Here is a 12,888-nt window from a genome sequence, read left to right on the forward strand (position 1 = left end):
ATGTGGAAAGCATGGTTTTGCCTTTTTAGGGGTAGGGCTGGGATATTTATTTTTTTACACTATAGCAGATACAGCCTCCATCTCTCAGAAGTTCTGGCATGGTATACGATTATAACAGTGCTACCAGAAGAATATTTTGTGTGTACGGAAACATTTAGAACACTAGAGTATAGGGGCACCTGGGTGGCTCAATTAAGCGTCTAACTATGGCTCAGGTCATGATCTGGTGGTTTGTGGGTTCGAGCCCCACTTCAGGCTCTGTGCTGACAGCTCAGAGCCTGGAGCCTGCTTTGGATTCTGCGTCTCCCTCTCTCTCTGCCCCAACCCTGTTTGCTCTCTCTGTCTCTCAAAAATGAATAAACATTAGAAAAATTTTTTTTAAAGAACACTAGAGTATAAAGGAAGAAAAATGATGGTAATACATCATATTATATTTAACAAAGCAGGAGAATATTAACATGTAAAGCTTTGGTAATATACAGCATTATATAACTTTTATAAGATTATCATTGAAATACATATTGCATATATGAGTTCTGTCAAGATTTTTTACTCCATGAAATGGAATAAATATAACAGAGTTTAGATTCCCTTTCAAGTCAGCAAGTGGATTTCGATAGCATTTGTCTATGGTGTAGAGGACCTCGTGGTTCTAGGTATTCATGTTTGTGTAGAGATCAGGGATGATCTCCAGTCTTTTTACCCCTGTCCTTCTGTCAGCTTCTTTTTTTTTTTTTTTTTTAATTTTTTTTTTTTTTCAACATTTATTTATTTTTTTGGGACAGAGAGAGACAGAGCATGAACGGGGGAGGGGCAGAGAGAGAGGGAGACACAGAATCGGAAACAGGTTCCAGGCTCTGAGCCATCAGCCCAGAGCCTGACGCGGGGCTCGAACCCACGGACCGCGAGATCGTGACCTGGCTGAAGTCGGACGCTTAACCGACTGCGCCACCCAGGCGCCCCATCTTCTGTCAGCTTCTTTATGGAATTCCCATCCTAGTTTTATATAGCTGTTAAATGTCTCTACTCCTACTCCTGGGTTGTGGATCTCTGCTGAAGCAAACCTACAACTAGGCAGATTGCTATCTATGCCTGCAAATTCAGCCTCCACCTCAGGGACCCTTAGGAGGCCTAAGCATCAGTTCCTTCTTCCATGTCACACTTTTACCTCTATCTTCAAATCATTGAAACACTATGCCCTGTCCCCTCCTTCACTGATTAAGAAAATAAGTTGCTGTGTAACAGGCATTTTAGCTAGAACCCCTTCAGTTTCTTCCCTTTCCACCTAGAAATGTAACTCCTCCTGCAGCCATCTGTTTCTCAGTGAAGGAGAGGTTCTTCCTCCTGTCCAAGTCAAATCCCTCCATCTGTGCTGTTGACCGCATTCTGTCTTGCCTCCTCAGACTCCCCCTGCATTATGATATGCCTCCTTGTATATAGTTTCAACTGTTTTGTCTAATCACGTGCTCTTGGCCATGATACCTCTTATGTGTTTCTTCCTTCTTTATAAAACTCTGTTGTTCAATAAGTGTATCTTACACATTGATCAGATCAACATTTTGTAGCACATTTGGGTTTACCAAATACCAGTATGCTGCTGAATGAGCCGTTACGATATACATTTTACAGGAAACTGTCATTCAGGTTAGGTAACTGTGCACTGGCTGAGAACCACACCTTTAAATTCTTTCCAGTCCTGAAAATTGTGACTATAACCCTGTCACAATTCAGGTATATTTTAGGTTATATACTTCAGAAGAATGCTTATTAGTTTTCCCCCTGCCCCTACATCCAGATGCTGGTCTATTGTCTATATTAATTTCATACTTCTTTATCTTCCTGTTTGTACTCTCAGCAGAGGGCATGCAGTTCCTGTGTCCTCAGCATCCTGGATAAGGCTAAACTATTGTGAATTGGCTTTAGATTTTATGCTTGGGTCAAAAGGCACAGCCACTTACAGTGTTCTGCAACTCTTCCAAAGCCAATAGTAGACTCATGCAGTAAATGAGCCTGCACAAACTTCACTCTGGGGCACTTTGATCTCCATTCTCTTTGCTTTGAACCATGCTGTTCTCTGAAGCCCCGTTGGGTCTAATTTTACACCAATAGCAGAGCTAGGAAGTATGCATGCAATCATTCATTCTCTGTATATTCACTGATGTTCTTTTATGTGCTAGACATTATACAAGTCCCTGGACATTTAGTGGACAAACCAGACAAGTCTCTGCCTCATTAAGGCTGTTTCCAGTGAACCAGTTTCATTCAATGTTGGTTTAGAGATGCAAGCTCAGATTTCAGGTAAGTTTCTCTTTATAGGAAGATTTTTATTGCTTTATCTGGAGGCAGCCTGATGAATATAATCTGATCTCTCATTTCTTCCCCTCATAAACTGTATACCTCCTGCCATAAAACAACAACAGTTCTTGAATAGGCTTGTTCTACACAGCTTACCTTGTTCGCTTTACTTGAAATGCTCTTCTGTTTCTTCTGTACCTGAAAAAATCTTGTTACTCTTCAGAGTTAAGCTTGGATATTACCTCTTTGGTAAAGCCTTGCATGATTACCTCAGGCAGGATGGTAACTACCTCTTGTGAGCTCCCATAGCCCTTTGTAGAACTTAACTACACCATCCTGTGATTGTTTATTAGCATGTTCACCACTTTTGTTAAATTCAAAACTTGACAGATGGAATTGTATCTTAGTTCTCTTTCCTTAATGCCTATCATTTAATGAGTACTCAATACATATATTTATTTTTTATTTTATAGAGGGAGAGAAAGCACAAGTGGTGGAAAGGGGTAGAGAGAGAGAGAATCTAAGCAGGCTCCCTGCTCAGCATAGAGCCTGACACAGGACTTGATCTCATGATCTTGTGATCCTGACCTGAGCTGAAATCAAGAGTTGGGCGCTCAACCAACTGACCTACCCAGGTGCCCTTCAGTACATATTTTTGAATGAAAGAAAATCTAATACAGATGTGATTTAGTACAGTATAATTTCCATATGATTATAGTGAAATAGAAATATAAACATATATACATATACATGTATCTTGGAGGAAATCTTAAATGTTTACAAGTCTATTTTGTTGATTATCTTATACATATAGAAAAACGCACCATTCTAATTCTAGAATCCCCTTATTCTCTTTTAGAGTCACTTTCCCCCTACAAGAGTAACCACTATTCTGATTTTTAAAAGCACGAATTTTTGAACCTTTACTTTAAAAAGGATGATGAATGCCATATTTAAATTATGTGACTATATCTTTATTTTAAAAAGATAGATTTCGGGTGCCTCAGTGGCTCAGTCAGTTAAGCGTCTGACTTCGTCTCAGTTCATGATCTCACGGTTCGTGGGTTCGAGCCCCACGTTGGGCTCTGCACTGATAGCTCGGAGCCTGGAGCCTGCTTCAGATTCTCTGTCTGCCTGTCTCTCTGCCCCTCCCCCTCTTATGCTCTGTCTCTCTCAAAAATAAACATTAAAAAAAATAAAATAAAAAGAGAGTTTTAAAATAATTGTCATCACTATATCTCATTTAAGAGTTTGGACTTGAGATCTAATCTGAAATGTCATGAATCTAGTCTATAAAACTTAATAGGCTCTCCCACTACTTATACAACAGCGCCCTCTGACTGTATAATATTTCCTAAAATGTATGTATTTAGTAATCACAGTCATACTTTCTAATTTGAGAGCTTAAGCTGTGGCCAGGTAACTCTAGTGGTACAAAGCTTCCTAAAGCCATTGGGAGTTGATCATGTGATTACTGATCATCTGATGCTTGCACAAAGTTAGTCAACAGATGATGCCAGAATTGTTGTCTGATCCAACACTTAACTGTTTTTTGACAAAACATGTTTCTTTTTTTTTTTCCCCCCAAAGTCTTAGAGTTCTTTTTAGGTAAGTAGTATTTTTTTTTAATTATTTTTTAATAATAAAATTTAAATCCAAGTTAGTTAACATATAGTGTAATAATGATTTCAGGGATAGAATTTAGTGACTAAGCACTTCCATGTAACACCCAGGCTTGTGCTCTCCTTAAATGCCCATTGCCCATTTAGCCCATTCCTGCACCCAACACCCCACCAGCAACCCTCAGTTTGTTCTCTATATTTAAGAGTCTTTTATGGTTTGTCTCCCTCTCTGTTTTTATATTATTTTTGCTTCCCTTCCTTATGTTCATCTGTTTTGTTTCTTAAATTCCTATGAGTGATATCATATGATATTTGTCTTTCTCTCAGTGACTTATTTTGCTTAGTATAATACATTCTAGTTCCATCCATGTTGTTGTAAATGGCAGGATTTCATTCTTTTTGATCGCTGAGTAATATTCCAGTGTGTGTGTGTGTGTGTGTGTGTGTGTGTGTGTACACCACATCTTCTTTATTCATTTGTCAGCTGATGGACGTTGGAGCTCTTTCCATATTTTGGCTTTTGTCAATAGCGCTGCTATAAACATTGGGATACATGTGGCCCTTTGAAAAAAAAATTTTTTTTTTTTCAACGTTTATTTATTTTTGGGACAGAGAGAGACAGAGCATGAACGGGGGAGGGGCAGAGAGAGAGGGAGACACACAATCGGAAACAGGCTCCAGGCTCTGAGCCATCAGCCCAGAGCCCGACGCGGGGCTCGAACTCACGGACCGTGAGATCGTGACCTGGCTGAAGTCAGACGCTTAACCGACTGCACCACCCAGGCGCCCCTACATGTGGCCCTTTGAATCAGCACTCCTGTATCCTTTGGATAAACATCTAGTAGTACAGGGGTGCCTGGGTGGCTCAGTCGGTTAAGCATCCGACTTTGGCTCAGGTCATGATCTCGTGGTTCATGAGTTCAAGCCCCGTGTTGGGCTCTGTGCTGACAGCTTGGAGCCTAGAGCCTGCTGTGGATTCTGTGTCTCCCTCTCTCTCTGCCCCTCCTTTGCTCATGCTCATGCTCTCTCTCAAAAATAAATAAACATTAAAAAAATTTTAAAAAATACCTAGTAGTGCAATTGCTAGAATGTAGGGTAATTCTATTTTTAATTTTTTGAGGGACCTCCACACTGTTTTCCAGAGTGGCTGCACCAGCTTGCATTCCCACCAGCAGTGCAAAAGAGATCTCTTTCTCAGCATCCTCGCCAACATCTGTTGTTGACTGAGTTGTTAATTTTAGCCATCCTGACTGGTGTGAGGTGGTATCTCATTGCGGTTTTGATTTGTATTTCCCTGATGATGAGTGATGTAGAGCATATTTTCAAAAACATGTTATTCCTTGATTTACTGTAATGTTTTAGGTGTTTCAAGGGCAGGATATCTCCACCTCTGTTTTATTTTTTTATTTTTTTATTTTTTTCAACGTTTATTTATTTTTAGGACAGAGAGAGACAGACCATGAACGGGGGAGGGGCAGAGAGAGAGGGAGACCCAGAATCGGAAACAGGCTCCAGGCTCTGAGCCATCAGCCCAGAGCCTGACACGGGGCTGGAACTCACGGACCGCGAGATCGTGACCTGGCTGAAGTCAGATGCTTAACCGACTGCGCCACCCAGGCGCCCCACCACCTCTGTTTTAGTAGTAGAGCAGAGAGTATTTTGTTTTTGTAGAATTTTGGTAATTTAGAATGTGTTTCCCCCTTGAGGCATACAGTACTTGGTCAGAGGAAAAGGGAGTAACTGAGCACTGCGCAGTTATTGGAGAGGGTGCATGAATCCATTTTCTTGCCAAGCATATACTGTTTTTTTTCAAATATAATTAGATGCTGTTGTGTATTCATTTATACCAGTATTAAATTTATATTAGCTTCTCCTGTATATTTTCTCAAGCAGTGACTATTAAATAGAGCATGTATGAAAATTCTAACATTAACAAGGGGGCTTCATACATAAAAATGTGAGGAACCACTGATTAGAAGAATTGAACTATATTCATTTAATGATTATTTATTAAAAAAATATATTTTTTAAGTGGGGCCCCTGGGTGGCTCAGTCAGTTAAGTGTCCTAATTTGGCTCAGGTCATGATCTCACAGTTCATGAGTTTGAGCCCTGCGTCGGGCTCTGTGCTGACAGCTCAGAGCCTGGAACTTGCTTTGGATTCTGTGTCTCTCTCTTTCTATGCCCCTCCCCTGCTCACACTCTGTCTCTCTCTCTCTCTCTCTCAAAAACAAACATTAAAAAATTTATGAAATATCTTCTTTTAATGTTTATTTATTTATTTATTTATTTTTTAATTTTTTTTTTTTTTCAACGTTTATTTATTTTTGGGACAGAGAGAGACAGAGCATGAACGGGGGAGGGGCAGAGAGAGAGGGAGACACAGAATCGGAAACAGGCTCCAGGCTCTGAGCCATCAGCCCAGAGCCCGACGCAGGGCTCGAACTCACGGACCGCGAGATCGTGACCTGGCTGAAGTCGGACGCTTAACCGACTGCGCCACCCAGGCGCCCCGATAATGTTTATTTTTGAGAGAGAGAGAGAGAGAGAGAGAATGAGAGCACACATGCAGGGAGTGGCAGAGAGAAAGATAGACTAAGGATCCAAAGGGGGCTCTGCACTGACAGCACAGAGCCCAATCCAGGACTAAAACTCATGAACCATGAGTTTATGATCTGAACTGAAGTCAGACACTTAACCAATTGAGACACTCAGGTGCCCCTAAAGTATCGGTCTTTTAAAAAAATATTTATTTTGAGAGAGAGGAGGGGATGCATGAGCTGGGGAGGGACAGAGAGAGAGAGAGAGAGAGAGGAAGAGAGAGAATCCCAAGCAGACTCTGCACTCTCGGTAAAGAGCCTGATGTGGGGCTTGATCTCATGAACTGCAAGATCATTACCTCAGCCAAAATTGAGAGTCAGATGTTTAACCGACTGAGCCACCCAGGTGTCACTAAAGCATCTGTCTTATACAGGTACACTGTGGTAGCTATTGTGTTCTTGCCTTTCTAACTATGCATTTATGAATATAGGAGACTGGATGGTCTAACTTTTTTCTACAGTAGACTCTCCCATATCACCCCTGTTCTGTACTTCGCCCCATGTCATTTTCTCTTTAAATAATTTATTTCTAATTGTTTCCTTTTTAAGATTAGGAGTAGGTTACCAAAAAAGTATGGAAGGGGGGAGTACAATTCTCTCTCCTGGTTAATATGCACAGAAGGATGTGTGCAGAACAGTGTCTTATTATACAGAATGATGATTTCATTTGAAGGGTATGTCTGAGGAAACTTCCACTTTCCTTGTTAAAATGGAAACTAGACCTGCAAAGGATGGCAATGAAGAGAACATCCCTGTGGGAAGGGAAGGACAATCCTGTCTCTTAGACTCACCTTCCTCTTGGAGGGACTTGGACCATTTCCTTTGTCATCACCACAATATCCTCAAGGAATATTGATCTTGTTTTGGCTTGGGCTACCTCCTGTATGAGGGATAACTTAATTTAGTAGGATTCCGCTTGTAGATATCCAGCCTTCTTCGAGTACAGACCCATGGCCTGCCTAAGCCTTACCTTCCAGATTTTGGTTCCTTCTTTGAAAACCTGTGTCCTTCCAACATGAAGGTGTCTACCCTTTCAGGGGAGATCAACCTTGCCTAGAAACAATGTGTCTCTATTTAGGAACTCTAACAGAATATAATGCCACGGTTCCAAAATTAATACAGGACATACACATCAAGTGGAAGAAAGGGGGTCTTATTTCATTTTAGCATCTTTGGATTAGAATTGGAAACCAGAGAGCCTTCTTTTAAGATACTTTTGTTTATTGGAGGTATGAGTCCATTTTTTTTTTTTTGTCCTGTATATCTCTGAGTATACTTTTCATACCTTTAGTAAAATTTCAATTAGCTATGATCATATATCTGGGTGCATAAATAAAACTGTGTACTATGTTTTCTAAAATGAAAGGCTATTGTATAAGAGTTAGTGTAATTTAAAAAATTTTTTTATTTTATTTTTTTGAAAAAGAGAGAGGCAGAGGGAGAGGGAGAGAGAGAATCCCAAGCAGGCTTCACGCTCCACACGGAGCCTGACTCCAGGCTTGACCTCACAATCATGAGATCATGACCTGAGCTGAAATCAAGAGTCTGATGCTTAACTGACTGAGCCACCTAGGCATCTCTGTGATTTTGTTTTTTATTAGTGACTAATTAAATGGGTTAAAAACAGTAATAGTAACAATTTTTGAGTCAGGCTGGTGAAAAGACCAATATTCCACATATTCTTCACTTTAACCATTAGTAAATGGCTGGAGGATATGTCCTTCATTTTACAAATTTGGAGAAAGCTAGTATAGTGTCCCCTGCTTAAGGTTGACATTGGTAGTCAGCTCTCTCTGCAGTAGTATGTTACAGCGAAAAATCAGACTGGGTTTCTTTGGAGGTTGGATTGGGTAGGGGATAAAAACACATGAAAAAATTGTATTTGATTTTTATTTTTTAGTTATGTTATCGTGGGCGAGTATTCTGACCTCTCTGAGTGTCGGCAACCTTTTTGTAAGACTGGTGTAATGAAAGTGCCCCTAGAGCTCCACTGGGAAGATGGTGATATGATCTGTGTAAAGAAAGCCCCAGCATGGTGCCAGAGACGTAGTTGGTGCTCTGTGTGATTTACTTTCCTTTCTCCCCTGCATCCCCAAATTGCCACCCAAATTGTTGGTGACAGGTATAATGTTCTAATAGGCTTTTCTGGATGTGAACTTTATTCTTTGAACAGTTTTAAAGTCCAATAGTTATTTTTGCCACAATAAATTTTACTTAAAGGATATTCTCTTTGTTCCTTCTTGCCTACACATTCTTATGGATTTCTTTCTTATCTACAAGGTGGAGGGAAGTATCTCTTGAAAACTATTGGGACCACATTTTAGAAAGAACTGCTGTATGTGACTAGAGGTGTGTTTGCTTTTTGAGTTCATGCTTTGTTGCTTTTACAGCACTATTATCTATTTTAGTTATTTCAGTAAACCAGATTGCAAAAATAATTAAAACCTCTAGTTCTGCCTCCAACTTGTGACCTTGGTCAAGTCACTTGACCTCTTTGAGCCCAGTTTCTTCAATTGAACACAGATCAAATGATTTCTAAAGCCCTTGTTCCCTTTCATGCTGTGATTTATGAAATCTCTTTATTCAGGAGCAGAGCTGAAAGTGGCATGTGGATCCTAGTTCTCAACGGCAGAGGGCACACGGCCCCTAGTGTGCTGGGCCGTTAGGTATTGGAAACATTCTACAGTTTTGTAGCCTGAAGTTGATATTCTTGAAGCTAGGAAAGCCAAGAAAAGTGTAAACTAATATTTTGCAAACAGGATTTCATAGCCTGTTTCTAGCTATTTAATATTTAGGTGAAACACTAAAAAAATAGGAGATTTCAACATTCCAAGGGTACTTCCTATAATTAAGTGAAGAGCTTTAGAGTTTTGTTTTGTTTTGTTTCTGAAGAGCTTTATCCTTTCCCTCCCCCTTATTTACCCCATCTAAGTACCCCATGCTTAGGATTGGTTTCCAAATGGGATGGAGAGGAGAACTAACAATTATTAAGTACTTATTATACATTAGAAACTATACCTGGTACTTTAGGTACACTTTCTCTAATCATCACAGCAATCCTTTATTTTATTTATTTATTTTTAATTAAAATAACTGATTTTAGGGGCGCCTGGGTGGCGCAGTCGGTTAAGCGTCCGACTTCAGCCAGGTCACGATCTCGCGGTCCGGGAGTTCGAGCCCCGCGTCAGGCTCTGGGCTGATGGCTCAGAGCCTGGAGCCTGTTTCCGATTCTGTGTCTCCCTCTCTCTCTGCCCCTACCCCGTTCATGCTCTGTCTCTCTCTGTCCCCAAAATAAAAATAAACATTGAAAAAAAAAATTAAAAAAAAAAATAAATAAAATAACTGATTTTATTTTATTTTTATGTTTTTAAATTTTTTAATGTTTATTTATTTTTGAGAGAGAGAGAGACAGACAGAATGTGAGCCGGTGAGGGGTAGAGAGAGGGAGACACAGAATCCTAAGCAGGCTCCAGGCTCTGAGCTGTTAGCACAGAGCCTGATGTGGGGCTCGAACCCACGAACCATGAGATCATGACCCGAGTGAAGTTGGGCACTTAACCGACTGAGCCACCCAGGTGCCCCTAAAATAATTTTTTTTTAATCTTTATTTGAGAGGGAGACAGAGTGTGAACGGGGGGAGGAACAGTGAGAGAGGGAGACACAGAACTCGAAGCAGGCTCCAGGCTCTGAGCTGTCAGCACAGTGCCCAAAACAAAGGCTCGGATCCATGAACCGTGAGATTATGACATAAGCCAAAGTTGGACACTTAACTGACTGAGCTACCCAGGCACTCCAGCAATCCTTTAAATTGTGTTATCCTTATTTTATATAGGAAGATACTGGGCTCAGAAAGGTTAGGTGACTTGCCTGAGGCCTCACAGTAGAGATTCAAGTTTAGGTCTATTAATTTGCAAACCTGCTTTCTCTTCCTGAGTTCTTCCCTTTTCTTCCTAATCTAAATAGTTAGGGATGAATTGCTCACAGCAGTAGTGGCCAGACAGTGGTCACACATGGAAGTTGGCTTTCTCTGGTTCTAAAGTTTTTGTGGCCCTTGTAATTCTACATGGTTTCAAATTTGAAACCTTTAGACTGGATTATTGAAATACGGTTTTTTGTGGGCTACTTTTTAAGGGTACAACAATATCTCATTTTACAAGAAGCAGAATAATCTTTGAGAATCCCATGGTAAGGTGTCTTGTTAGAGAGACATGTACCTACTTTAAGTCCAGCACAGCCAGTCTTTTCTTTTTTGGTGAAACAGATGATGGTTTTTCCTTTTGAGCTTCAAATGATGAAGTTGGCTTGTATTTGGGGACCATGTTGGGTGGTAATGCACATCTTTAAACACCAGAATCTCATTCAGAATGGTGAGATATTTATAGTATTAGAGGTATTCTGAAACCTAGATCAAGAGAAGGAATAGCAGATTCATGTTCCATTTTGTGGCTTAGGCTAACTTAGTTCATTGTTAAAACTTCAGCTGTACACCTGAATCACTTGGAGGGCTTGTTAAAACACAGACTACTGGGTTCTACCATCCACAATTTCTGATTCAGTAGTTCTGGGATTTAGCCAGAGCATTTGCATTTTTAACAGATTCCCAGGTGATGCTGATGCTGACTTGTAGGGACCTCACCTGGAGGAGCGCTATACTTACTGAATGGAGGCAAGTGGAATCACTTGTCTATCTTCCCTCCATTGTCTGTTTCTCTTGCTCTCTTTTATTTTTAGGCTGAGTGGGTATAGTTGAATTAGTTTATTTGTCTTTAATTTTCTTAATGTTTATTTATTTTTGAGAGAAAGAGAGAGACAGAGGACAAGTGGAGGAGGGGGAGAGAGAGGGAGACACAGAATCTGAAGCAGGCTCCAGGCTGTGCTGTCAGCATAGAACCCGATGCAGGGCTTGAACCCACAGGCCGTGAGCTCATGACCTGAGCCGAAGTCGGACACTTAACCGACTGAGCCATCCAGGCGCCCCTAGTTTAAATTAAATGTAGGGGTTGTGGCTCAGCCAACACTTTATCCCATTGCTTAACTTACTTCTTGGTCCAGAACGAGAACTTGGCCATTCAATAGATGCTGGTTGAATGAGTGATTGATTATATATGTTGAATTAACATATATAATGCTACTGGTTTTTAGCACATGGACATCATTATTATAAACCTGTTCTATACAAACTGTTTATTTTCCTGAGGGAGGCCATCTTTAGGTTAGAATAGCTTATGTATTAGGACTATATATAGTAATGATCATGGACATCAGGAGGTATGCAATTTAGTGCAGTTTTGAGAAACTTGCCTTTTGGGACCTCTGGTATGAATGTGAAGTAGGTATGTGTGTGTAGATGGAGCTGGGTTATGGAGTCCCATCTGTTTTAGAATGGCCTACGGAAGTCTTGCAGAACCTGGTTTAGGCTGGACAGGCTGGAGCAGCTCTGGATCACTGGGTCTGCCTCAGACCAGATGCAGCATTTTCACTTCTGTGTCTCCCAAGTACTAGAGAAATTCATCTCCGTGATCCTTTTTTTTAAAGTTAATTAATTAATTAATTAACTTATTGAGAGAGAGAGAGAGTACATGTGCATGGAGGAGGGGCAGAGAGGGAGAGATTGAGAATCCTGAGCCAGCTCCACACTGTCAGCACAGAGCCCATAGGGCTCGAACTCATGAATCGTGAGATCATGACCTGAGCCCAAATCAAAAGTCGAATGCTTAACCCACTGAGCTACCCAGTTGCCTCTGGCCCTATGATCCTAGAGGCTCAGTGGGCCTCTGTACCGTGGGATAACACTGTAAATTCAGGTAGATTGCGCATGAATCTTGCCATGTTGTAGGATTTGATAATTACATTTTAAATGGTGAGTTTATTAAGTGAAAGGTTAAAAAAATCCCCAAAATTTAAAGTTCACTTAAAAACTTTTTTTAAAAAGTTTTATTTATTTTTGAGAGAGAGAGAGAGACAGAGTGCAAGCAGGGGAGGGGCAGAGAGAGAGGGAGACACAGAATCTGAAGCAGGCTCCAGGCTCTGAGCTGTCAGCACAGAGCCTGATGCGGGGCTCGAAGCCACAAATTGTGAGATCATGACCTGAGCCGAAGTCAGGAGCTCAACCGACTGAGCCACTCAGGCACCCACTAAAGTTCATTTTTTTAAATGTTTATTTATTTTTGAGAGAAAGAGAGAGTGCAAGTGGGGGAAGAATAGAGAGAGAGAGAGATACACAGAACCTGAAGCAGGCTCCAGGCTGTGCTGTCAGCACAGAGCCCAATGCAGGGCTTGAATTCATGAACCGTGAGATCATGACCTGAGCCGACTGAGCCACCCAGGCGCCCCTAAAGTTCATTTTAAGCTTGAAATTATTATGTCATTTTT

The 12,888-nt window shown here is 40.8% G+C and overlaps 1 protein-coding gene across 4 annotated transcripts in view; it reads left to right on the forward strand.

Moving 5' to 3' along the window:
• The window catches only part of LOC123601089 (prolylcarboxypeptidase), a 78,310-nt gene that overhangs the window by 29,992 nt on the left and 35,430 nt on the right, over positions 1-12,888 (forward strand). Inside the window, exon 1 of one of the 4 annotated variants that reach the window (XM_045483832.1) lies at positions 7,530-7,537. The exons of the other annotated variants lie outside the window; for them this stretch is intronic. Coding sequence (XP_045339788.1) covers positions 7,532-7,537 — 6 coding nt within the window. The 5' untranslated portion in view covers positions 7,530-7,531. Of the gene's footprint in view, positions 1-7,529; positions 7,538-12,888 lie in introns of those variants that run through there. 4 annotated transcript variants of the gene reach the window in all.

This window comes from Leopardus geoffroyi, chromosome D1 (assembly GCF_018350155.1).
Source record: "Leopardus geoffroyi isolate Oge1 chromosome D1, O.geoffroyi_Oge1_pat1.0, whole genome shotgun sequence".
Lineage (NCBI taxonomy): Eukaryota > Metazoa > Chordata > Mammalia > Carnivora > Felidae > Leopardus > Leopardus geoffroyi.